The sequence below is a fragment of the Mus musculus genome, chromosome 8 (genome assembly GCF_000001635.26).
Source record: "Mus musculus strain C57BL/6J chromosome 8, GRCm38.p6 C57BL/6J".
In the NCBI taxonomy this organism is placed as follows: Eukaryota; Metazoa; Chordata; class Mammalia; order Rodentia; family Muridae; genus Mus; species Mus musculus.
The window spans coordinates 66,410,354-66,436,775 of record NC_000074.6 but is presented as its reverse complement, the minus strand read 5'-3'; the positions used below and the strand labels follow the sequence as shown (position 1 = coordinate 66,436,775).

The 26,422-nt window shown below is 38.5% G+C and overlaps 1 protein-coding gene across 14 annotated transcripts in view; it reads right to left on the bottom strand.

Moving 5' to 3' along the window:
* The window catches only part of Marchf1 (membrane associated ring-CH-type finger 1), an 854,833-nt gene that overhangs the window by 36,066 nt on the left and 792,345 nt on the right, over nucleotides 1-26,422 (bottom strand). For all 14 annotated transcript variants that reach the window (XM_030243793.1, NM_001293784.1, NM_001363124.1 and 11 more), the window contains one exon: nucleotides 17,780-17,960. In XM_030243793.1, coding sequence (XP_030099653.1) covers nucleotides 17,780-17,960 — 181 coding nt within the window. The remainder of the gene's footprint in view (nucleotides 1-17,779; nucleotides 17,961-26,422) is intronic.

Sequence of the window (26,422 nt, the reverse complement as noted above, 5' to 3'; positions counted from 1 at the left end):
ATAGACAACAGCTTTATCAAGATATAATTGCTACATAGACTGAATGTATCAAATTGTAGACATTTATAGTTTTAACCTGTTTACTCACTTGTGAACATCAACACAGTCTGTTAAGCTAAACTCGAGGTCACTCTTTGTAGGCTTATGTAACTTTTGACATTGTGACATGGTGTCATTTGCAAACTTCATGCCTGACAAGCACACAATTGAGTTAAAAAAAAAACAAATATGGAAAAAGAAAAATCATGCTGTAAATTTGTTTCTGATTTTCATGTTGGGTGTGTACACAGCTCTCCTAGTCACACTGGTTCCATGGGCATATCTAAGAGCGTAAAGATTTCCTGTTCCCTGTGGTAACCTCTCTCTTTCTTTAAAAAAAAAAAAGATGTATTTATTCTATGTGCATGAGTGTTCTATCTACATGTACAACTGCATGCCAGAAGAGGGTATCAAATCTCATTAGAGACAGTTGTGAGCCACTATATGGTTGCTGGGAACTGAACTCAGGACCTCTGGAGAATCAGTGCTCTTAACAGCTGAGCCATCTGTCCAGCCCTTGTGACCTTTTTTGAGTCTATGCTTTTACTTATTTCTGAGAGAGCACCTCACTGTAGAGTGATCTGTTTCAGAAGTATATGCCACTAGGTCTAGCCCCTAATGCTATGCTCTGTCATAGACATAGAATGATGTAACCCACATTCTTCTTTCTGGCTTCTTTCATTTAACAGAATTTAATGATTACTCATGTTGTGCCATCTATTCAGCCATTGCTGTAGTGCTATATAGACTTCTGGAGACTTTCTGACCACTGCCAACATTTCTAAGTCCTGACTTTTCCTCTCTCAGATACAGTTCTCAAACCTGGCTGACATTAGGCAGCTCAAAGTCATGAGCCATCATTGGCTTTTTAGTTATTCACTCCGGTTTGCTAATCTGTATGAGGCTTCTTTCCATAATAACTGAAGTTCTCTTCTCACTGCTCAACTAATGAAGTGGAGATCTATGGAGAGACAATTCTACTACAGCCTGCATCTTCAACCCTCACAGCAGTTCAGTGAGATTCTTCTGTGTCCCTGCAGCAGCTATGTGAGTTCACCTTGTTTTCTAGCTTCCACACTGAAAACTTACTGGATAACGAATGCATTCTCCATATGTTGACGTGAAGTTTGAAAAGGAAGTTGTATTAATTTCATACTTAACACCTTTCCTTGCCTTCATATTTGTTTTCTTAATAGAGTTGAAATGTTTTCATCATCACTAGTATATAATCTGATAATGACTTTTCTTTGTTTCTTTTTTTAATTCTTTTCAATTTTATGTGTTGGACATCTTGCTTGCATGCATGTCTGTGTGCCACTTGAGTACCTACTGCCTACACAGGTCAGAAGGGCCATTGGAGTTCCTGAATTTGGAGGTAACAGATGGTTGTAAGCTGTCATGTGGGTGCTAAGACTTGAACTTGGGTCCTCTTTGAAAGCAGCCAGTGCCCTTAATCATTGAACCATCTCTCCAAGCCCCATCTTCTTTCCATGTAAGCCTACCTATGATCATCTTTAGCAATAACATTCAGATTATTAAACTTACATTATTAGTCAAATATCACAACTTTCCTATGGTGGCCATCATTTTTTTACTTCCATTTTAGAAAAAGGACCACTTGTTGTGGCCATCCTTTTCTCTGCTAATGATAACCATCTCCAATTTCTAAATTGTTCATTTTCTGTGTCTTTAATGTACTATTGCCTAGCATTTCCTCATCTCTATATCCCAATTGCAGCCACATTCCCACTATGCACATTCAAGTGTTTCAACTGCTGTTCCTAAGAAACACATTTTCTAACCCACGTAGACAAATATGTCCTCTCCCCATTCTTTCATTAAACATTTTGTCATATATTTTTTGATTATGTTTTTCTCCCACCAATTGCTCCCAGCTCTTTTCTACCCCTCACCTCCCTATTTACAAACTTCACATTCTCTCAAAAAAATTAAAATTAAAACAAATCACCATTCCCCTCAAAAAAAAAAACAAATAAAAATCAAAACAAACAAACCCCAAAGCAGTAAGACAAGCAATGCCCAAACAAACAAACAAGCAGAATCCACAGAGTTCATCTTGTATTGGCCAACTACTCCTGGAAATGGGGCCTACCCTCAAGTGTGGTTGATACACTTTGTGAAACTCCAGTGGTAAAAACTTATTTTTTATTTGTCAGTGTCTATTGTCTGTAAATATTTTTTGTCATGTCCACTCCATGTCCACTTCCCTCTTGGTGCTACGACCATGTCTGGCTTGAACCTGTGCTGCCAGAGGCTCTGTGAGTTCATAAGGGCATCAGGCCTGTTCTGATTGAAGGCACTACTTCCTAAGTGTCATCCACCTCCTCTGGTAGTCTTACTGCCACTTCTTCTATATAGATTCCTGAGCTTAAAGGGAAGGGTTTGATAATGACATCTCATTTAGAACTGAGGGCTGCAAGGTCTCTCATTCTCTGTACATTATATAGTTATAGTTGTGTTAATTTCGAACCTCTCCCTATTTGGAACCACAGATGTGGCATCAATAATGATACACAACTTGAAACATTGGACACAACAATGACTTCACCTTGATTCCAGTTCTGCTGTGTGGAACACTGGGAAGAACTTACACAGTTCTTTAATCCCTTTTTATATTAGCTTTCTTCTCTGTGATGCTCAGAGATGATCTGTTTGGTGACTGCCAAGATGACTCACTAGTAAGGAGCTTTAGTGCGCTTCCAAAGGACCCTAAGTTGGGTTCCCATCACCCACACTGGGTGAATCACAACTGTCTAAAGCTTCAGTGCTGGGATCCAGTGCCACCTTCTGGCCTCTATGGGCATCTGCACATATGAGCATACACCTACATATAATTTAATTTTTAAAAAATCCATCTAATTTGTGGATCTTGGGAGGATTAAATGGGACTATGTATAGAACAATGCACAGTTCAGGCATTAGTTAGCAATCTGAGGAGCTTCTGGCTAATGATTGTGGGCATTAACATAATCTTCTTAGTTTACAGTTGTTACTGTAAATGGTCTGTCCCTCTGCTGAATCCACTTAATGATTTCCTAGGGAGAGCTTCCCCTTAGGATGTCAGTGACCTGATAATCTGTGTATTTAGTCAGTCATTTATAGAAATAGCTCCAAACCTAAATGTAACATGAAAGAAGGCTTACAAATCATTTAGTTGTCTCTGCACTCCTCTTTGCTTTGGCCACTCTTCCCCACAAAACTAATACAGGATCCAGGTCCACATCTTCCTCGTGGTTGCTTTATGGCTTTACTTTGCTGTTTCTACAACCTTAGTAACCAGTTACTTATTTTTTTTTTTAATATGGATTTCCATACTCAAGTGTGCTGGTTGGTGCTTACTGCTAACTTGTGTGGATCTGGAGATCCCTAGGAGACAGGACCTGGGCATCACTGTGATGGAGAATATTGATAGGCTAGTTGAAGATGGGAAGACCCACCATAAAGGAGGGCAGCATTATTCCCTGGGCTTGGATTATGGACTTGATTAAAAAAAAGGGGGTGGGGAAGGTTATGCAAGGACAAGTACCTAGCAGTCTCTGCTCCCTGGTTGTATATACCATGTAACTATCCACTGTAGTCTCTTGCCACCATAAATTTCCTACCACACTGTTCTGAGTCACCAACCCAGACAAGCCCATTATTTTTTAAATGGCCCTGACAGGATATCTGATATCATAGCAACAGGAAAAGTAAGTAACCTAGCAGTCCTAGAGGCTTTGGGCACTGCCTGAGTACTAACACTTGTGGAAGGCTACAACTTGAGAGTGCTGGAAAGGGCAGCTGTAAAACATGCTAAATCTTTTCTTTTTTTAAATTATATTTATTTATGTATGAGTGTTCTATGTGCATATATGATGTGCATATATGTGCATATATCTGTTGCCAGAAGAGGGCATCAGATCCTATTATAGATGGTTACAAGCCACCATGTCATTGCTGGGATTTGAACTCAGGACCTTTGGAAGAACAGCCAATATGCTTAACCACTAAGCCATTTTTTTCAGCCCCATATGTTAAGTTTTACTGGCTCAAGCCAGTCAGCATTCTAACACATTGGGAGAAAGGGTTCATAAGTGTCCATCATTAACTGAGGAGCTATGCACAGTTGATAGCTTCTGGGGAAGAAAGTGAGTTTTCTTTAAGGTTGTGGCCCATGGTAGATTGACCACAGAGCATAGCTGGTCCTATACCCAGGAGAATAGGATGCAATGGAATCTTTTTTAAAAAATAAAAAGGAGGACATGGAGTAGGGAGAGGAAAGGGTGGGTCCATGAGGAGGTGGGATGGGGAGAGTGGATGTGATCTAAATACATTGCATGTCATTGTCAAATAACTAATAAGATATTACAAAATATCAAAATCCTGACTGACAGTGCAAGATTCATCTGTCTAAACTCAATAATGGAAAGAAAATAATGTCAAGTCCTCACAAGCAGAGATGATTCTTTGTATTCATTTTTAAAGAATAAACTTGTTTGGTTTTGGTAAAATAACAGCAGCTGAAGGACCTGGCACACATGACATGAAAGTGTTGAGACCCACAAAGTGTCATATAGAAACTTCATTTAAAGCCACGTTTCTGTTTTAAAATTTCTGGGAATTATAAAAGTCTACATGACTACCATTTATAAAATCAGCTTCTAAGGAAAGCATAAGGGGAAGGAAACCTTATAAATATTTGAAAACTTAATGGGAAATTCAGACCGACAGCTCTAGTTGATTAAGAATGAAGAATCACTAAATCCGATTACAATTAAACAACATATGGCCTGTGAAGGGCATTGTGGAGTTTCAGGCCTAAAAGTAGTTGTTAGGTCTTCTCTTTTATTTTTCCTCTGTGTAGCCTTGGCTGTCCTGGAACTCAGACTGTAGACCACGTTTGCCTTGAACTCAGACATCTGCCTGCCTCTGCCTGCTGAGCGCCACCACTACCAGGCCTAAGTTAGAATCTTAACCAAACCCACAATTCCTTTTCATAAGAGCTAATAAAAAGTGTCAGGCACCTCTTCCTCTCTTTCCTTTGGGATTTCATTCAAAACAATTGCGAAGGACTGAGGTCCCTGGAGAAACTATTGCTTTCACCCTTGAATTCAAGTGTGCACTGATTCTCAGGGAAATGCGTACTGACTTCATTTACTTCATTTGTGTGGAAGCTGACTCTCACAATGGGCCATGACTCTTAAAGAAGGGGAGGGAGCAAATGTGCAACAGGTGGGTGAAACTAATCCCGGAAAATACTTTATCTTTCCAGCAGTTTAATTTCACAAACCACAAGAAAGCTGTTGATTACAACCAATTTACATAGAGATTTAGACAAAATATGCCAACATAGATTCAGCCGTTTCAAAAAAAAAAAAGAAAAGAAAAGAAAAATGTAACCCCAAGTAGTAAACAGTCTCATATCTCCTGGGAATAAAGCAGCAAGATAAAAATGCCCTGAGATTATTTTAACTTCAATGCTTTAATATACATTTTATTCCTTAGGTCAAATTCTCTCACTGTAACAACACACTACCTCATAAAAAACGTAACAGCTTTGTGCATAGAGGGGACATATCTGGCCCCAAGTTTTATAAGGAATGATTGTGATTTAGGGTTTGCAATGTTGGAAATTGTTTTCTAGAGGAGAAAAAAACCCAGCCAAGTTAGTTGCCTTGACAACATGGGATAGTTGCATCAAGAAATCCATGGCGATGCAGGACCTCTGGCATGTCAAGAGGGCCAAAGATATACCAGATAGGTTAAGAGAAAACTAATTCCACAGCAAGGCAGTGTTACCTGACCTATGAAGTATTAGTTCTCAGCTTTTACAGTGAGCCTTGTTAGTAGAGATAGAGGCTTTCAGCAGACAAGGCAGGGAGGGGAAGGGGAAGGAAGTGGGTGTTACCCCCTCCTGCCCCTTCTCCACATCTCTGCACATGCACTAGGAACCCAGGGCCTTCGGCACTTTTTCTGAATGTTGGTTGTATGAGGGAAAATAGATCTTGCCTGACTCTGTTGATTTTCCCAGAGGTCTCCCTTTCAAAACTTCTCCCCAAGGAATATCACTTGTGCCTATTGCATATTTGTAAATAATGAGCATAAATAAGGATTACTGCACCAAAACTGGTTATTAGTCACAGAGGAGAAAAGCTTGTTAACATCCAGTCCAATTACTCTGGCAGGGCCAAGGAGAGCTTTATCTGTGAAGTATCAAGCATTAGATGAAAAGCATTATTGTAAAGCCATGTTACTGAAATAGCTTGCTTTCTTCACTCAGCAAGTGCCTCTTTGTGACACTCTTAAAAGTCCATAGTTCTGATTCTTTGCTTCTAAAAAAAACGGCACCACGAAGCAATTTCAAATCAGAGCTTGGATTTTCCTTTCATAAAACAATATTTCTTTTAAAAGGTATGTTAGAGCTGTGCCTCTCTTTGCCTTCAAGTGCTATATGGATTTTGTTTCTGACATAATTTTATGCTGTGATTCATCTGATGTTATCAGACATGGACCTGAGTAAAGGAGGTAGCTTATGTGACTGGGCTGTCTTTTGCTTTTATTTCTTGGCTTTGAGACTGTGGAAATGAGTTGGAACTAGAGGGACATATATTAGAAGCCAAAGAACGGAATCTGTAGTGACCAAGTTGAAAAGCACCTGGGCAAGCTTCTGGAAGTTCAGGCAACATCCATCTACAGACAGCAACAGCTTTGGTGTGCAGGCCAAGGCAGCATTGCTGATGTGCCAATGATCATGAAGGCTAAAAACAGAGACAAGACTGTTCCAAACACAGCGCACATGTTCTCTCTTCTGTGTCATAGGTAGGGTGTCCGATCGATGAGTCCACAGTTTCTTCTCAAGGCTAATGTCTCTCATTGATTGGCATGCTCCTCTATTGTTGTCACTGGATCACCCCAGCTTAGGACCACACAAAAGGAGCCAATGGCTCAAAGGAGACATTGTGTGGTGGAAGTCTCTTGAGAAGTGACTCTGTGCCAAGTAGAAAAGTAGGCATATTATTTGGCACAAATGTAATAGGAAACCTCTGGTTCACTTCTGGTGATGAAATTTAGTGCTAATTCAAGATAAGAATTGGAGCTTTATTAAAAGAAGTGTTGGCTGTGACAGTCACTTAGAGCAGCCCTTATACTCGTTACACTAGTTACACATTGACCACAGAATGTCATCGTTCAACCTATCTCCTTACCAAACTCCAGTTCTGTACTGACTATTCATCATCTATTCATTATCATGAAACAAAGCTGATTTTTTCATTTACTGCCTGCCTATTAATGGAAATTGTCCAGGAGACTCCGCTGTTTTTCACAAATATGGAATTTTTTTCTCAGTCAACTTCTGAAGGACTGTTTTTCTGCACCTTCCTGGCCCAAGGTCATCATACTCAATCAACAAATTTCTTATCTTTTTTTCATCAAACTGATTCTTGTGACACAGAGACAGTTATGATATTGAAGTCTTCCTCACCCTTCCTGTAAATCTCCAGTTAAAATTTACTACTGGAATTATACAAACCCTCCTGTAGGTACTAGAATTATCTATTATACCATTACCATATTTATTTTGAGATATTAAAACCAACTTACTCTACATTTTTGATTTTGAGGTTATAATATTACAAATTACTCCCCTCCCCTTCCTTCCTCCAAACCTTCCCATATACCCCTCCTTGCTCTTTTCAATGCATGCCCTCTTTTTCTTTGTTATTACATGCATGTATGTATATGCATACACATATATATTTCTAAGTATACTCTGCTCAGTCTGTGTAACGTTACTGGGGCACATATTCTCAGGGCTGACTATTTAGTATTATATAACCAATTGATAGGCTTCTCCCCAAGGAAGACTACTTCTCCTGTTATCACCGTTCCTTAGTTGCCAATAGTTCTTTGTGGAGGGTTGACAAATTTTGGGATTTTACTTGTCCATTTTGGCATGTTATTCTTACCATTCTTGTTCAGCTTATGTTTAGGCAGTCGTGTACCTGAGAAAGCATGGGTATAGATCATGGCATTTGTCCTTATACCCAAAGATAAATGTAGTCTTCACCTCTCAGCAAAGAAGCTTTTCTTTGCAACAGATGGTGACCACTATAGAAAACCACAACTGACCAAATCACAGAATGTGGAGGCCAACCAACTCACTTAACTTCTTCCTGAAATTCCCATCATAACAGAATGCAAATTCACTGAAGTGAGAGACTTTGTGTCTCATTCATTCCTGAAATCTTATGGGCAGCAAATGGCACACAGAAGACTCCAAGTAAATGCTTGCTGCTTGATAAAACTGGACTATGTGATCTTAACTGGGCATTCAAGGACATCTTACTGTGTTGTTTTAGTCAATGATGGCAGCCGGTGCCATCTTATATAGGAGTACAGCCCAATGCATGGTCTTCAGTCTTTCAAGTCATTTGTCACATGACAAAGACCCAAATTCAAAACTTAACTGCAAAACTACTTATAAAAAAAGTAATTTTCAGCTACAACTTCTTATTGAAGTAATCGTATATAAATTCCAGTCCTCTTCTGTCTTCTCTCTCTCTCTGCCCCCCCTTCCTTTTTTTATTTCACAACTAGCCTGTCAAGACCTTATATCTTCTCAGGATATCTACTCAATGCCAACTAGAAAATGGCTCCCAGCACATCCAGCCTCATTGTTGTGAGTCAGGGCCCTTTGCAAATGCTTCTGGGTTACACAACAGCTGTCCAGAATCACTTGAGTTGGCTCAGCATACAATTTAGCAGAAAAGGAATGGATTCTGAACACAAAGATTTTCTGCAGGAGACTGTTCCTGCTGACTGCCTTCAGACACATTTTCTCTTCTCTGTATTTTTCCCTTTAATTTTAAATTTCTTCCCTCCTTCCCCCTCCCCCTTTCCTATCTTCAGTTCTTCTAGTCCCATTTTAAAAAATCTTTCTTTTTTAAATGCTGGGAGGGTTCTTGCTTTTCTCAACATGATTTACCCCGCAGAGCATTGTAGAAACACTAAAGACTAACTATAACCAATCAAAAGGCAAAATTGTGGAGCCCAGTCTCAATGAATATATCTACAAAATGCTCCCACACTCAAGGCTTAGTGAACATCATAAAAGAGGCGGTGGGAAGACGCTAAAAGCAAGAGGACTGGGCATGCTATGAGATTGTGTCTATAGGTAAAATCAAAAGCTAAACATGTAAATTCTTACCAACATGACGACACAAACAGAGCAGAACACAGATGACACCAGTGAACATGTTCAACTGGATGGGAAAAGTCCATGGGGCTGCAAACCTATGCAAGGAACTACCAGGGATGGAGTAAAGCAGAGAGCAGGAAACATGGTTCCCTTAGGGAAAAGCATACCGATTGGTTGTCCAGGGTCAAATTGGCAGCCCTGAAAATGTACATGTAAGTAACATTATATGCACTCAACTACATTTAGGACTATATATGTACACACACACACATGCACACACACAGAGTAACAATTAATGAGGAAAAAACCCTACAGATTTGAAGGAGAGTGGAGAGGGATGTATGGGAGGGTGTAGCAGGGGAAAAAAGAAGGAAGAGATGTTATAATTAAAACAGTTTCAAAATGAGAAGCAAAAGTAGTGTGCAGGCTGTTGGTTTAGATACCAGAGTCCCTCCTTGCTCAGCATTTTGTCTTATACAATTTGATGTGCTATGAGCAGCTCCATGTGTATCTATTCTTTCATGTTCTTGATATGTAGGATAAATTCCTTTCTTTTCTTTTTAGGTAAGTGAATTCCTCATTTTTTCATGGTATAACTTTTAACTTGGAAGAAACTTTAAAGAAAGTCTTATCTCATTCCTTCTGTTCACACATAGAAAGGCTGAGGTGTAGTAGCTCCCGTGGCTTTAGTAGTAGAAGCAGAATAAACAGTTTGTATTCTGAATCCTGGACTCAGCCATTCACTTTTTTCCCCTGTGACTTTATTGTGAACTGAATGTAGGTTCTAGTTTCATACATGCTAGGCAAGTCTTCTGCCGCTAAGCTTATATGCCTAACCCATGGTTTACTTTTTCATTTGAGAAAGTGACTTAGTATGTTGTCAAAGCAGGTCTTGAACGTTTGATATTCTTGCTTCAGCCATTTGAGTAGCTGGTGTTGCAGATCCCAGTTATGGCTTAAACTAGTTCTTCTTAATTAGTGCTATTCCTTTATTTAAAAATATTTATCATTCCTTGGGTGTTAAATGATCGAAGAAAATCCCCACTTAAAGGAGGTCTTCATAAGAGAAGCACTTTGTACTGTGTTTCACGTTTCCATGCATAGGAACTTCCGACAGAGAAAAACAGTAGCATCTCTCTGCATGGCCCTCAGTTCTCCGCTAGTAAGAAGGAGGAAGGGTCCTAGGAGAGTATTGTTTACCATCTCTCTATCTTCTGCCTTTTTATTTCTATACCTTTTAAAATCTACTATTCTAAAAATAACATGAAAAAATTTAAAATCTATTATAAATCTTTTACAAGGGCAGGCTATGCTCAGTCTGTGGCTGCTTCGTTCAATTGACAGAGTAAATACTTCTGTGTAAGGTAACAAGCTTGGAAAGATTAAGTTATAGGTGGGATATCTGTGTGGAAGGGGAGAGGAAAGGAACTAGTAGATGATACTCTTTACAGAAAAATAACAAACAGTGACAAGACTGGCTTGTGAGAAAATCATTTCCTATTGAAATGATAAGTTTAGTCACTTCTTTTAATGTTATTGCACTAGCATATTGATATGTGTAAAATAAAGTTGGAACTCATCAATGAAGGTAATCATTTGAAAGTGTTGTTCTTGGGGTGGTTATGGAGGCTCATAATGATACTTCTAATATCATAACTATAAGTTTGAGGTTAGCCTAGGCTACCTAGCAAAACCCCATCTCAAAGCATTGAGGGCTGGAATTTGTAGATTCATGGTAGGTTACCTTACCTAGATGGCTCCAGGTTTGAACCATCAAATTGCAAAAATAAATAAATAGGTTTTCTCTAGTCTAAAAAGAAAAATTGATTAGATTTAAAATATTTGCTTTAAAAACACATTGATATACAGTGACTTACATATTAAAGAATCAGTCAAAATTTGATGTTATGACATGGTATTAGAATATTAAGGAAAATATCCCTACAACTCTGAGAAAAATCTTTAATTAGAGTAGTGGTTCTCAACCTGTGGGTCATGACTTCTTTAGGAGATGGAATGACTCTTTCACAGGGGTCACAAAAAACCACTGAAAAGCACAGATGTTTACATTACAATTCATAAAAGTAGCAAAATTACAGTTCTGCAGTAGCAACAAAAACAATTTTATAACCACAATATGAGGACCTATATTAAAGGGGGTCACAACATTAGGAAGGTTGAGAACCACTGAGTTAGGGGAAGTTTTAAAAATGAAAGCAATTTAAAACTCAATAAAAAAAGGACTGCACACTAGTTAATGTCACTTTGTATGGCATGCTACATACTGTGACTTCCATCAGCGTGTTGGGTATGGTGGCTCTTCAGCGAGTGACATAACACAACTATGATCATGTGTTAGGGAACATGACACTCTGTGGGAAGCCACATACGCCATTACAAGATGGCGCTGGCTACCGCTGGCCACCGCCTGTAAGTTTGGGTAAACAACCAATGTGCGCATGTGCATAAGGGTTTCACGCCAAGTTACAGCCCATCCCGGGGAATGTAAATGAGGTACTGAAAGCACAACCAATCAGGTATAGACACGCCACTCATAGGCCTATATAAGCAGTGCCAGTTTTGGGGCTCAGGGTCTTTCACCTTCTCTATCAAGCTCTCCCAATAAACGTGTGCAGACGAATCCTGTTGTGGCGTCTTCCTTGCTGGCGAGTTGGGCATCCACAATACTCTTCATGCCCATGCCCATGCCCATGCCCATACACACTCTAACTTGATTCCCCTATTCTTGTATGTCATCACTGGGATACTGAATCCCTCACTGAAACCAAGGTCTATGCTTCAAAGTAAAAACCAGAACATACAATGTATAAGAGAATCTCTGTTTTTGAGCCCTTGATCTTTGCTGAAATAATAGATGATCTTAACAGTAAACACAATAGAGTTAAAAGACTATTTCTGTATCTAGAAAAACAACAGAAGGTAACAGCTTTCCTAGAAAGTGAGCAGTGGTCTTCAGATCCTAGTTTTCAAGGAAAAAAAAAACAAACAGAGCTAAATCAATATACATACACATTCAGTAATAAAGAAGAATTGAATAATTGCTTGATAGTTATTTAATTAGTGGCTACTTATTCAAAAATAGTTTGTGAAAATCTCTATAAAATCCTTCGAGTAGCCTCAATTCTCTTCCCTTAGTGTCTTGGGTGCCCAATTGTTAAGAGACACCATCTAGGTTATTATAAAGAGCAAAGGAGAATAAGACAGCCACGTTGTTACCTGGTTATAGTTGTTCTTCTATAATCAGTTAACAAAGATGGTTTTACAAGATGATGCTGTGACAGCCAGCTTGCTTTAAACTCCATATACCACTTTTCTCTACAACACATTAGATTGTCCTGTCCTTTCTCCCCCTTCTCTATCTGCTCGGATGGTCGGGGGTTGTTTTGTCTTGCTTATTACTAAACCTTCCTGGTGTACGGTCGATTCTTAGTATATAGCAGGCTGAGAGAATTTATAAGCCGAGCATCACTGGGATCCTGTTGGAATGATTATGCAGACATGGTTTACTGATAGTGTGAGTTCATATCTGCCTAGAAGGAGGACTACATGTGTATGGAAATTACATAAATAAAAAGGAATTTACTGACCAGAAAACAATATTTCTATTGTAACCAAACTGTTCTACAATACTGACTCTGCACACTAGATCTTAGCCAAAAGGCTGAGAAGCAATACAATACTGATTCTAGATGACTAGTATTTCTTAACAGTGATACAATGATAAAAACCCATACAACTAACCCCAGGTATCTAAGAGAATAAGCAACAAAACCCCTGTGTTTTCCATCTCATGCTCATTTGACAGAAGGCATATAGATGGTGTCATGGACTCACATTGAAATATTTTAACTGAAATACCAATTGTAGTTATTGGGTTACTTGTATGTTTAGGCAATAGGACTAATGAAAACACTCTGTTATGCCTCTATCAAGTTGAAATATTAAAAAAAGGTTGTGTTTAGTATGTTGGTCATTATGTCCTGCCTAAGACAATCAGCTGCTGGACCCATTTTCTAGAAATGGCACAGTAGGAAAGCAAAGAGAGTAGTGTTTGACATTGTCACCAGTAAACAGTGAGCAATTTGTTGTGAAAAACTTATTTGACATTGGGACAGTGTGAACTGGAACACGGTGTTCTGAACCCCTTATATTTCCTCTCAGGTTAGTATAATGATGTCTGTAGCTAAGTGCAAGTAAACAGAACATTTATGCATTGTGAATTATGATCACTGCACAAAGTACAGAGAAAGTTCTGTTTGTGCTTTGTACTAGGACTGAGAAAGATGTTCATGGCCTGGAGCCTTGTATGTTTGTAAAGAAATGGAATAGCAAATCCCACCATCAGAGCTTAATTGACAAGAAAACAGCCCAGGGGCAACACAGCTTCATCTGACGAGGGCTTTCTTATTTCTGCAATTTCAAGAGCTTTGAGTAAACCTGAGAACTTTGAAGAATGGGAAAAGGAACTCTACGAACTCTAGAATGAGGTACTAATGTCCATGTACACAAAAACTCTTGCTGTTAAAGAGAAAAATGCAAAAGACCACCAGAACTGAAGACAGCCTTTGGTAAACCCAGTAGTATAGCTCCCGGGCTCTGTTACTGTTTAAATCAGAAAAGAGCTATGTGTGGTGCTAGCTAAGGTTATCCGAAGAATAGCGAAATGGTGTTAGTTGTTGACAGGAAGGAGGAAGGATCACAAGGCAAACTGATTGGCTTGGAAAATACCTTTTAAAAGACTAGAGAAAACACAGTGGAGACAACATAAATCTTTTGAATTCCTGAATTCAATATTTGGCTGAAAAGTAATTACTCTGTATATAACTATGCAACTGAGTTTCTGGGAAAAGGATACTAGGCAAAGTGTTTTGTTCAGGTTTAACAAGAAAGATTCTAGAAAAATTTGTTTTAGAAAGATTTCTTTTGAAACATTTCAATCAAAGCTTATGTAAAAACTAGAGATATTTCTTTGCTCAGTTTTGCTACGGCACTCAGGGTCGCATTAACCATCCTATAACCTGTGCCTCTAAACTAAGAAAAACACATGTAATAATCCTTAAAGAGAACCAAAGAGCCAGGTGACTATCATGCACCCTACAGTGGGTACAGGATCTTTGGAGTGTGTGGTATTAAGTTTGAAAAGGTGTCTCTTTTCTTCCTATGTAAAATGGGCTCCAAGTATTTATGTAAAACAAGCTTAATTAGTTAAAGGAGACAAAAGTAATTAAATACATGAACATTTTATACACTATATTTATCGTGTGGTTTATATGCATAAATATTTCAGGGCAGGACATAAGTTGTCAGTAGTATTTGATGTCTTTGTGAACCCACCTTACATCAGCACCTGGCTTCTTATTCAGGTAGATTCCGACTGGGCATCCCAGACTTGAGCCTCAGAATGCAAGTTTAGTTTATGTTTTCTAATTAACAGTGTGCATGTTTCCAAATTTCACTAATTCCTCACTGTGATTTTTTATTTGTGAATTTTTGATGTTCCTGAGCTTTGAGAGTATTGCTCCTGACTGAAGGTAACTCAGCAAGTTAAGGGAACCTTTTATTGATTGTCATAAAAGTAGCTGAGCTACCTACTTAAAGATGATAGAGATCAGCTTTCCCTGGAATGAACCCTTGATATTATTTTGACTTCAAAGATTTTCTTTGGCAAACATTAGGCTAACTTGTAGACTTTACTAACTGTAGGTTTTGATATAATAAGGACAATCAATGGTACTGATATCTGTAGTGATGATTAAGCCCCAAGCTCCATCTGTCTGTGAATACTGGCCCTTTCTTTTAAAATGTCATTTCATCTAACCACACTTTCCCACCTCTGCTGATGGTATATATCCAGAGTCATTAGCTAAATTAATTGTTTCACGCACTTGGTATTTAGAATGTTGTAAAGTTTAATGGAATTACTTAGTTGAGAACAATTAATGGGATGTACTCCAAATATATTTTTACCAGAGGTAATAACTGGCATTCTTTATGAACATTAAAAGACTACCAAAAGAATACTGCTGATGAATTTCAATGCCATCAGAACAAACCATCTAGAACAGGTTAAAGTGCTTCCATATGTTGTTTTGAATCACCCCACAATCTAAAATGATGTTGAAGATGCTGCCTCCTATACACCTCTTACAAGGAAGGAGAATGAGAATTTAAATGTTTTCCATAGGTTTTCATTGTCTTGGAAGGATGGTAAGACATATTGTTTCCTCATGCCTACAAATTCTGCCTGACATTGGGATTAGATATTCATATCCTCCTTCCAGCCCACAGCTATACAAGTAGAGGTGGTGTCTGTCGGGACCTCAAGATCCAAGCATGTGTGCAGGAGGGTAAGAAATGCAAGAACTGGAAAGCAAATGGCAGCAGTAACACTCCACTCCCCTCTTAGCCCCACTTTTGTTGTCCTTAAGAATACAGTTCCAGTCATGCCAGGTACTGTGGTATCCAAACCACATTGACTGTGCGGAATTGTACAAGAAATAATCGCACAGTTAAATGTTAATAACTAATTTTCCAGTTTCATGTCTTAAATAAAACCCATGTGTGGGCTGCTGTAGAGTCACATCTATGCTAGATGTAAACACTTCCTGTATATATAATGCTATCACATATATAGGATGTATCCTTTGTCTATACTTACGTCAAAAGAAGTTTTTTTTTGTAAAGAAATTATGCTAGTACATTAATAAATAAATAGGTTCCTCTTGAGTTTCAGCAACACATTCTCTGTGATGGATATAAGAAGCTATTTTTTCTTCTTATGGTGACAAACAGATTAGTTGTAAATAGTTGATGATGAAATAGTAAGAAAGGATCGAAATTGTATTTATGAAGTTACTCTAGTTATGATAGGATAGGTTTTCAATTCTTCCCCAGTATCATGTTTAATATGTTACACACTCCCAAGTGTGTGTGTGTGTGTGTGTGTGTGTGTGTGTGTGTGTGTGTACGTGTGTGTACTGGAAGGTTTAATATAAAAGAGACAACTTGGACATGTTATTTTTCTAGGTTCTTGCTTTCAAATTCAAATATTATGTTTGACTAAGTTGAAATAAAAATTTTGTGCAGGTAGAGAATAGAAAGGGGGCAAGGAAGGCTGCAGATGCCGTGAAACAACTTGTAATTAATTCCCTGAGGGACAAGAGGAGAAATTCAAAGAGTCAAAGCACATCATCTCGCTCTTCCAGTACAGTGCCTGCTCAGCATATAAAGCAGGGAGTGAGTACCAATCATGCTCTACTTCGGCAATGATTGTGCTGGGACTCAGAGAACCAGAAAGTCACCTTTTGGCATTCAGGTTATCCCAAAGATAAACAAACAAACAAACAAACAAACAAATAAATAAAATCAACGTATTTCTCTAAAGGTAATTTGTACATAGTTTTGAAATCTATAAATCATTTAAAGATTAATAAAACCCAATGTATCACAAAAATAGGGCATGTTGTTCTCTGTCCTCATACTTTACAGAGTGAATGAAGATGTACAATGGCTGTATAGCTAGTCTCCCACTAGGCGTCATGTGGAATAGTTGTGTTTACGTTTATCTTGTCTCATTCTGGAGCTCATCAAGTTTATTTCCATGCATTGCTCCTTCTATCTGTTTTAGCTCTGCATTTCATTTAAATGAAAAAGCAGCTCTGGGCTTATTCATTATTTAAATTGCAGCACTCACACTCCCATTGGATATTGAGGTATCTGTATACATAGATGTGTTTTATATAGATTTAAGGCTGCAGTTAGGGTGCAAGAAGATGAATAAGTTAAAATGCTAAACCTCAGGGATGAAGAATGCATTATCTGTGGCATTGCCCTTGCAGATGTCCTTAACAAGTGGCCTGTTGGCGACTCTGAGATGCTAACTTTATACTTGACACACAGTCTTAGGCAGGATTAACACAGATGAAGAATTTGAAGCTAAATTTTATATTTCATTTGCAACTTGATGAACAATATAGAAAATAGTGGCTTTTATTTATAACCCCTTCTATTGATATATAAAACATCTGACCAAACATTAAAAGAAGTTAAATATAACTTAGGTTACATCTTATAGAATAGATTGTTCTCTTATTCTGCAATAGTCAACTTTCAAAAAGTTAGGTGAGTTCATGCTATTTAGTAGATCCTATCATCTAGCTGTAAGAACTGACCTCAAAAAGAAGACCCTTTTCATGGTTCTCAGCAGTTCACTGATCTTGAATTATAAATGTATTTTTTCATATATCCACAATATATGTTTCTCTATGCATCTTTGTACAGGTGCACCTTTAAAAAAATCTTGGGAGGATGGCATATAAACCAGAACGCACACAATGCGAGTCAGAACAAACTGATTTACCTGCAAAGACACAGCTGTATTTTAGCTATTGAGTCCTTTACAGGACAAGCATCCTCCAAGAAAATCAGTGGTTTTTGGCAGAGTCTTATCAAAGAAGGACATGAAGTTTGAAAGCAAGTCCGCTTTGCAAGTTCCCCCTCCCACCCCTAGTCTGCCCCTACCTTCCGAAGGGGCTTGAGCTTGGTCTCCATTATGAAGTCATACTTGCAGAGCTCACAGCATCGTGTGTCTGAGCTCTTGATCCATTGGTGGAGGCAGGACTGGTGGACAAAGCGCAAGGTTCCTGTGCAGCGACAGGGTGTGATGAGTGGGCTCTCTTCATCTCCTTCGCAGTGACAGATCCTGGGAAAGGATGCAGCAGAAAACATGAGTTCTCCCAGAGGATATGGCACACCACTGGAGGTCTGCCTTTGCATAGGGCCATATTAGAAACTTTCACCTACAGTCTAGAATTCATGGTCTTTTCACTTCAACTTTAATGGTAGACCCAAACTTCTGATCAATATCAACTTACTTTAATATAATAGTTGTTCTTAGACTCAAGTCATATGATAAGGCATTAGATATAAGTACACCAGAAACATGTTTGTTTCTTTCTGACAGTGAAGTGAATTTAAAGAGCAAATCTATTGAGCTTAGTCTGTTTAAAAGGTTACTGCCTATGGTGTTTTATATATAGAGGTCATGACTTAGAAGTATCCCAAAGAAGATGTATGGTGGTACACACTTTAATCCCAGCACTATGGAGGCGGAGGCGGAGGCGGAGGCGGAGGCGGAGGCGGAGGCGGAGGCGGAGGCGGAGGCGGAGGCGGAGGCGGAGGCAAGGCAGAGGCTCTATGTTTAAGACCAGCCTGGTCTATAAAGCAGGTCCAGGACATCTAGGAACAAATTGTAAGTATTTGTCTTAAATAATTAAGTAAATAATAAATAAATAAAATAAATAAGTAAATAAGTAAAAAAAAAAACCCGAAAACATGATTAACATAATTTTATAGTTTGATAACTTCACCATGTTATTTTGATGCCAGAATTATAAGGTCACATTTGCCGCGCACTCCGGTCAAGTCTGCTTGACGGGCTGAAAAGTCTGTAAGCACTCAATGAGGAAAAGAGTTTCACGGAAACTCACCTCCCGGAGCTTTGGCGTTCTCATTTACCCATATACTCATATCCTATTCCCACGTTAGTCTGGTGTATGGAAATACGAGCTCTCTTTTATTATTTTATTATAAATGCCTTTTAAGATTAAATTCTGATATAGTTAAGTCCCCCTAGTGTTCCAAGGTCCCAGAAGCCTATGAGCTTGGAATCCGGCAGGAATGCAGAAAAGAAGTTACCTATTCAGTAACTAATTAAACATTACAAAGGACGGAGCCAGTAGCTCAGAGCTGGTCTGCAAAATATTTACTAAGGACAGTAGCAAATCTCATCCAAACAAGGAAATACCATAATAGAGCTAGGGAATCCCACTGAGACAGAGATCTTCTCTACAGCTAGGTACAAGCTTCACATTAGAAGCAAGTTGGTGTATTCTTCTGTAGACCCAGGAAATAGGGTGTTGGGGTATTGCAGTATTCATGATAAGATCTGCTAGTGCAGAACCCCAGGTGATGGGTTTAACAATAGACCAGTTTACACCTGGCTCCCTTAGCGGCCTGGTCCCCGCCTTCTTTTGATGTATACATTCCTTTTGTATTGCGTCACTGTAACTTGGTGGATTGTATTTTGCCTGGTTTCTTGTTATTTCTTCGGTATTGGACCTGGAGGGCATCATCCTGAGTGAGGTAACACATTCACAAAGGAACTCACACAATATGTACTCACTGATAAGTGGATATTAGCCCCAAACCTAGGATTCCCAAGATATAAGATACAATTTGCTAAACACATGAAACTCAAGAAGAATGAAGACTGAAGTGTGGACACTATGCCCCTCCTTAGAATTGGGAACAAAACACCCATGGAAGGAGTTACAGAGACAAAGTTTGGAGCTGAGGCGAAAGGATGGACCATCTAGAGACTGCCATATCCAGGGATCCACCCCATAATCAGCTTCCAAACACTGACACCATTGCATGCACTAGCAAGATTTTGTTGAAAGGACGCAGATGTAGCTGTCTCTTGTGAAACTATGCTGGGGCCTAGCAAACACATAAGTGGATGCTCACAGTCAGCTATTGGATGTATCACAGGGCTCCCAATGGAGGAGCTAGAGAAAGAACCCAAGGAGCTAAAGGGATCTGCAACCCTATAGGTGGAACAACATTATGAACTCACCAGTACCCCGGAGCTCTTGACTCTAGCTGCATATGTATCAAAAGATGGCCTAGTTGGCCATCACTGGAAAGAGAGGCCCATTGGACTTGCAAACTTTATATGCCCCAGTACAGGGGAACGCCAGGGCCAAAAAGGGGGAGTGGGTGGGTAGGGGAGTGGGGGTGGGTGGGTATGGGGGACTTTTGGTATAGCATTGGAAATGTAAATGAGCTAAATACCTAATAAAAAATGGAAAAAAAAAGTTTGATGCTCGACCTGACAAAATACATTGATTCTACACAATCTGGCCTGTTGGTCTGTCTGGCACCCTCCGACACCTTGCCCACCTGCCCCAGAGACTCGTTCCATGCAGACAAAGGGACCCAGAGGGTCTGTGGCACAAATTGTATAATTTACAAGTATGGGATATTAGTACTACAGAAAAATTTTGAAAAGCTTTAAAGTGAAATCACATTATAAAGTTAATATTGAAAGTCTATCCAATTTCCTAGCAAAATGCACATCCATTAGGTCACAATGAACTGTCAATTGTTATTGTATAACAGTCACAAAGATTTCTGGTCCCATAAAATTCTAGTTCAGTAAATCCTACTGTTTGAAAATGCTGACATTTCTGTCTATAAATTCAGAGTTCCAATAGTTTCTGGATTCAAGTGAATTTTGATTACATAGATTTACGGCCTGTAAATTTGTTCCTATTCTCACTTTCATATTTTAGAGGGTTTTCTCTTTGAATGAGACAAACTGTTCATAATTCTATGCAGTTAATTAAAAGCTTAGCCCTGGGCTGGAGGGGTGGCTTACTGGAGAAAGCACTTGCTCTAAAGTGTTGGGACCTCAGTTAGAATCCCCAGGACCCATATAGAGCTGGGTGGGGTAGTGAGTCTGTAACCCCAGCTAGGGCAAAATGGAAGGCAAGCAAAGGTGCATCCTTAGAGGCTTGTGGGACAGCTGTGGTTAACAGCTAAGGAACTCTGTGTCAAACAAGATGAAAGTGATGGCTCACACCTGAAGTCCTCTGACCTTCACATGTGTACTGTACAAATGTACCTGAACTCACATACATGAATATGCATGCTTATATATAGACCTGCATCATATATACACATAAAAAGGAAAAAATTCTTAGACCTTCAAAACTCCAATAACAAACAGCTGTTCAGAGTTGTTAACAAACTTCGTTAGAAATGTTGCTTTATGCATATTCAAAATGTAATCACCAAATATAATATTTAAAACCATTTAAATCTGCGTAATTACCCATGGACAGGCTGGAAGAACACATAAATCAGTTCTGCTAGTTCCTTATAGGTGTGCACACTCTTCTTCAGAAGAGGAGTTTTGAAGAGTTGATTAAGAATATACTCTCAAGATATCTTGTCTCTCTTGAGGACTAGAAGAAGCAAGGCAATTGCCTCTCATATTTAGTGCAGGAAGTTAGAGGAATTGAAACCCCGTGGCCTACCAACCTTAAAAAGAAAATATGTATGACAGAGTACATGTGTATTCTGTATTTATTTCTTAAGTAAAAACATAGCAAAAGAGCACTGACTTCTGTACCTTGAGGTGGGAGTTGTTGGATGAGAACAAGTTCACAGTTAGTAACCCCCTTTTTCTAGTTGAGCTAGGAAGTTACAGGTCATCTCTATATCTTGTATAAAAAGCCAACATATTGGAAGAAAACAAAAAAATTATTTGTGTGGCCATTTTTTAATGTCAAAACCTATAACATCTCCTTTAACCATACCTAGGACACAGAAACAGAGTTTGTCATTCGTTGCATCAAACTGGTGTCAACACAGCATCACAGCACAGGGCTCTGTGGGTATTAGTTGGATAGTTAAATATGCCATCCTATAAAAGTGGCAAGTGTTACCTGTATGTGCATTTTCAGGGTTGACCATCTGATAATGGACAACTAATTGGTGTGCTTTTTCCTGGGAAGGACCACCTCTCCTGTGTCCAGCCGTCATCAGTTGACAGCAGTGCTTTGTGCACAGTTGAGAGCTCACAGGTTTTTTTTTTTCCTCCGCTCAGTTTGATATCTCTACTGTTGTATTCTTGAACTAAACAGGTTATATTTAGGAATATATCTGTACGTTCAAGCATATTTATGCATAAAATAAATGAAAAAATGAGGCTATGAATTTGAAGGATAGAGGAGGGATATTTGAGAAGCTTTGGAAGGAAGAAAGGGAAAGGGAGAAATAGAACTAAATTTCAATCTCAATAATAATAACAATAATAAAACAAAACAAAGCAAATAAACAAAGAAAGAAAACATTTCCCATTTGCACTGAATTTGATTATAATTTTATTTTTATAGCCACTGAAGTGACAGAGAATAAGAAATCATAGGGAGTAATAGGTGATACTCTCCCACCCTCCAAATTTGTTGTTTTAAATTAGCATGCAAAATAAGGTGCTTCATTATGGTGATTTCATGCATTCATCTTTCCTGTTGCTCCTTCCCTGACTCCTCTTCCCCATCATCTTCTCCCCTTCCTACTGGTCACTTTTCTCCCTACAATGCTTCTCTTTTGCTTTCATGTTACACACACTCTGTCCTCGTTTCCCTGTCCTTTAAGATGTTTTTCTGCTCTCATGTCCCCCTTCTATTTCATGACATACATTCTTTCACATATAGAACACTTACACTCTTTCACATATAGAACATTCACACATTTTCAATAAAGATTAAGCTGTAGGATTCATGTATCAGAGAAAGCATGTGATATTTGCCATTCTGATTAAGTGGGATTTTTTGTTTTTGCTCAAAAATAAATATAACTTTCATTCATTTCCTTTACAAATACCATGATTTAATTTTTTTATGGATAAAAAACATAACATTGTGCATATATACCATATTTTCTTTATTATTTCATCTATTGGTGAGCATTTAGACTGCTTCCATTTCTTATCTGCTATTGATAGAGCAGTAATAAACACAGATGTGCAAGTTGTGTTTGATGTGTTTTGGGGATATATTTAGGAGTGGTATAACTGGATAATGTGGTGGCCCTACTTTTTGTTTTCTGAGTATCCTTCATACTGAGGTCCTCAGTGAAGGCACACATTTAACTTCTATCAGCAGTGAACAGAGTTGCTCCCTTCACCCCACCACAAGCATACTAATATTGCTTTTACCCTTCCTTGATGGTAGTTATTCTGATTAAGATAAGATTCCCATCAGCGTCGAGAATAGAGACCAGGTCTTCTGTAACAGCAACAAGCACTCTTATGCCTGAGCCATCTCCTCAACCCCCAAGCACATTTTAATGTAGAGTTTTTGAGAAAAAGTTTGCAGTCCCCTTTCTTAATGTATTCTTGGTTTTTCGGTGTTAAAGCCAGTGTACACGAAGTGACACGGCATGTTCTACAAATAAATCACCCTAGTCCTTTTCTTCTTTAACCAAGAAATTTGGGAAAGATTAAACCCAGAATTAAAAAAGAAAATCAAAATGCAGATACAATCTTCCTGGGTGTGGCATTACGCCTCACTGCTTCTGTGGACAAAGGTTCTCACTTGAGAGAGAGAAAGTAGGAGTTTATGCCATGTGATAGTTCTTCACTGAAAAGGAAGGTTGTGTCTACAGCTGCCAAAAGACTCTCAGGCTCTGACTCTTCCTGGCATGAAAAAGGAAATGTATTCATCAGTAGCTTTAAACAAAGACCTAGCTGATTACCGAGCTCAATCTGACCTTGCAGCTTACTGATTATGTTCCAACTTCCTGTCTTAAAATGTGTCTCTTTTTAGAAAAATCTTAAAACCTTTCCCTGAAGCAAGCCAGCAACAGCCTTTTCTCATAAAATTAAAGTTATTTCCCACAGGGAAAATCAAATGCTTGTTTTGTTTTCCTTTCCATTTTACACAATGTACATTTGCATGTTTTTAGTGTTTTAAAAGTTTTCTAAATTATCCAGTTCAAGTTGTATCCAAAGAGTCTTCTTAAGCTAAGCTTAGATTGTTCTGAATAAATGTAAGAGCAAAATATCAACTTCAAACCTCTAATAAAAATAAAAAATAATGTGATAGTGCCATTAAGGAAATAATTAAACAGTTTTAAAACTGATATACCTCACACAAATCATCATTGCTACATTATGGATGAAAACATGTCAATGGAAACACAAACAGGATTTCCCCTACAGAATGATTGTGCAAAGAAGATGATTTCAATGCTATAATGAAATTACAGTGTAATATATTTGTGAAGGGATGAGGCACTTTCATCTGGTGGGAACTTCAAACTTGGGGATTCAGTGAGTCTACGAAGCTTTTCTTGCTTCACATTGGTATCTGACATTTGGAGACAAGAACATGCAGGTTCCCTTGGCATTTTAGTATCTTCAGTATCTGTCTTCAATGCAGTCAGTTCATGTTGATATATATATATGAATGACTTAAATCAATGGATAATTTCTCATAACCTTATGCATACAAAACCCACCAATGCTGTGGGACAGACTACACTTGAATCATTTTGTGGCTAGCATGTGCTTATCCTTGTTGCTATTTGGTTTGGGTTGAAAGGAAAGCTGCCTTTATTTTTGGCCTTATTTTTCTTGAAAACTTTAAAAATCATACCTATTATTAGTATTACCATTGTTATTATTAGTGTGTATGGGGAGGAGGTCGTGTGTATGTATGTGATGGGTAAACAGTGGTGGGGGTTTCAGGCAAGCTCCTGGGGTCAACTCTCTCCCCTCTACCATGTGGGATTTTGGCAGTCTTGGGGGCAAGTTCCTTTATGAACCATCTGGATGGTCCAGCCCCTAAGTATCTTAAATGATTCCTTCTCTCCATATACTCCCATGCCATTCTCCTTGGCTCAGTCAGAATATTTGTTTATTTTTTATAAATTAAAACAATACTTAAATTCATCCCTGAGACCATTGCAATGGTTGTATAACAAAGTCTCTGTTAACATTAAAGTCAACCTAGGTGTCCACCAACTGATAAATGGATAAAGAACATGGGGCAGAAATGAGCAACGGAGTTTTCTTCATTAGGTTTTCCAAATTTCCTATCCCTTATTACATGCCAATTTTATCCTTTCTGTTTTGTTAAACAGAAGTTTGAAGATAAACTTCCTAAGTCTACCTATGTGACTACTTGTTTATATTTTTCTCTATACTGCTTTTAACTACATTATTTTTAAACATAGTAATGTGGATACTTCTAGGCTTGAATGAGTTCAAAGCTAAGCATTACGGATTTGGTATTTAAAAATAAAGGAGTATAAAGTGACTGAATTTTTAAAAAGCTCATTATTTGAATTAGCTTATGTTTGACAAAATTAGGGTATTCAGTAAGCATTGATTGTGTTTGTACTGTCCTCTAGTGTTGGCAAATAAGACAAAATTTTCTTGTTGAGTTTTGTGTTCTCAAAGGGTCTAGTAGTGTTAAAAGCATTATTAAATAAAGATTAATGCAATGTGACCAGGAATGTGAAAAATAGCAAGGGCAGGTAAACGGGATGATTTTGTGTGAGGAAAGGGAAGATAGAATTGATGTAATTACATTATTGCTTCCAAAAATAAAGAAATAACTTTTAAAACTTAAAAATACCTTTGAAAAATTAAAAAAGTTTGGTATTCATTTACAAACTCATTTTTTCTAATTTTTTAAAAGTATATTTTAAAAATCTGTCTATTTATCTATCTGTCTATCTGTCTGTCTGCCTGCCTGTCTGTCTGTCTGCCTATCATCTATCTGTTCATTTATATTGTGTGTGCATCCCAGGGACACAACTCAGGTTGTCAGTCAGGCTTGAGAGCAGGCCCTTTACCTGCTAAGCCCATCTCCATAAACTGATTTTTTTTAAGCCCCCAAAAGTTCTTGTAAATATTTTTTGGATGGAAGCATAATGAAAGGCACTAAAGCAGAGTCGAGACATTAGTGCTGAAGCAAATGATTGAAAGGATAGCCTTTTCTTTGCCTGGTGTCTCTATCAGTCTCCACTCCAGGGTCAGACGAGACGTGAGAACATACTATTTTTAATTTAATCTTTAATAGGAAGACTTTGAGGTTGTTTCCAGGTAGGAGTGGAGGTGCCACAGAGAATTAACCATTAAACAACAGACAAGGAAAGGCTCAGTTATTAAACAACACCTTTAAAAAAAAGCCAAATCATTAAGAAAAAAGGGATAGAAGTAACTTTGGGCAAGGGCAAGTTTCCATGGGGTGGACACGGACACCTTTTTCCTGAGAACAAGAAGTAGAGGAAGAAAGAGCGGGTAGAGAAGAGAAGGTGAGCGAGACAGGTGAGAGGAATCCACATCCCTCCTGTTACAGAGGATACAACACGAATCTACACCTGAAGTGAGGGAAGAAAACCCAGACTTAAGGTCACACACAGGCTGCAAATAATTAGAAGAAGCTCCCTGGAGAAAGCGATGGGAAGTTAACCAAGCATGGATGGAAGACTTGTGGCCCAGCCGTGAGGTCCCTGGGGGAGACTAGACCGTGGAGATTTATAGTAAATGCTAATATTTTGGAGTGATGTGTCAGCATTGAGTAA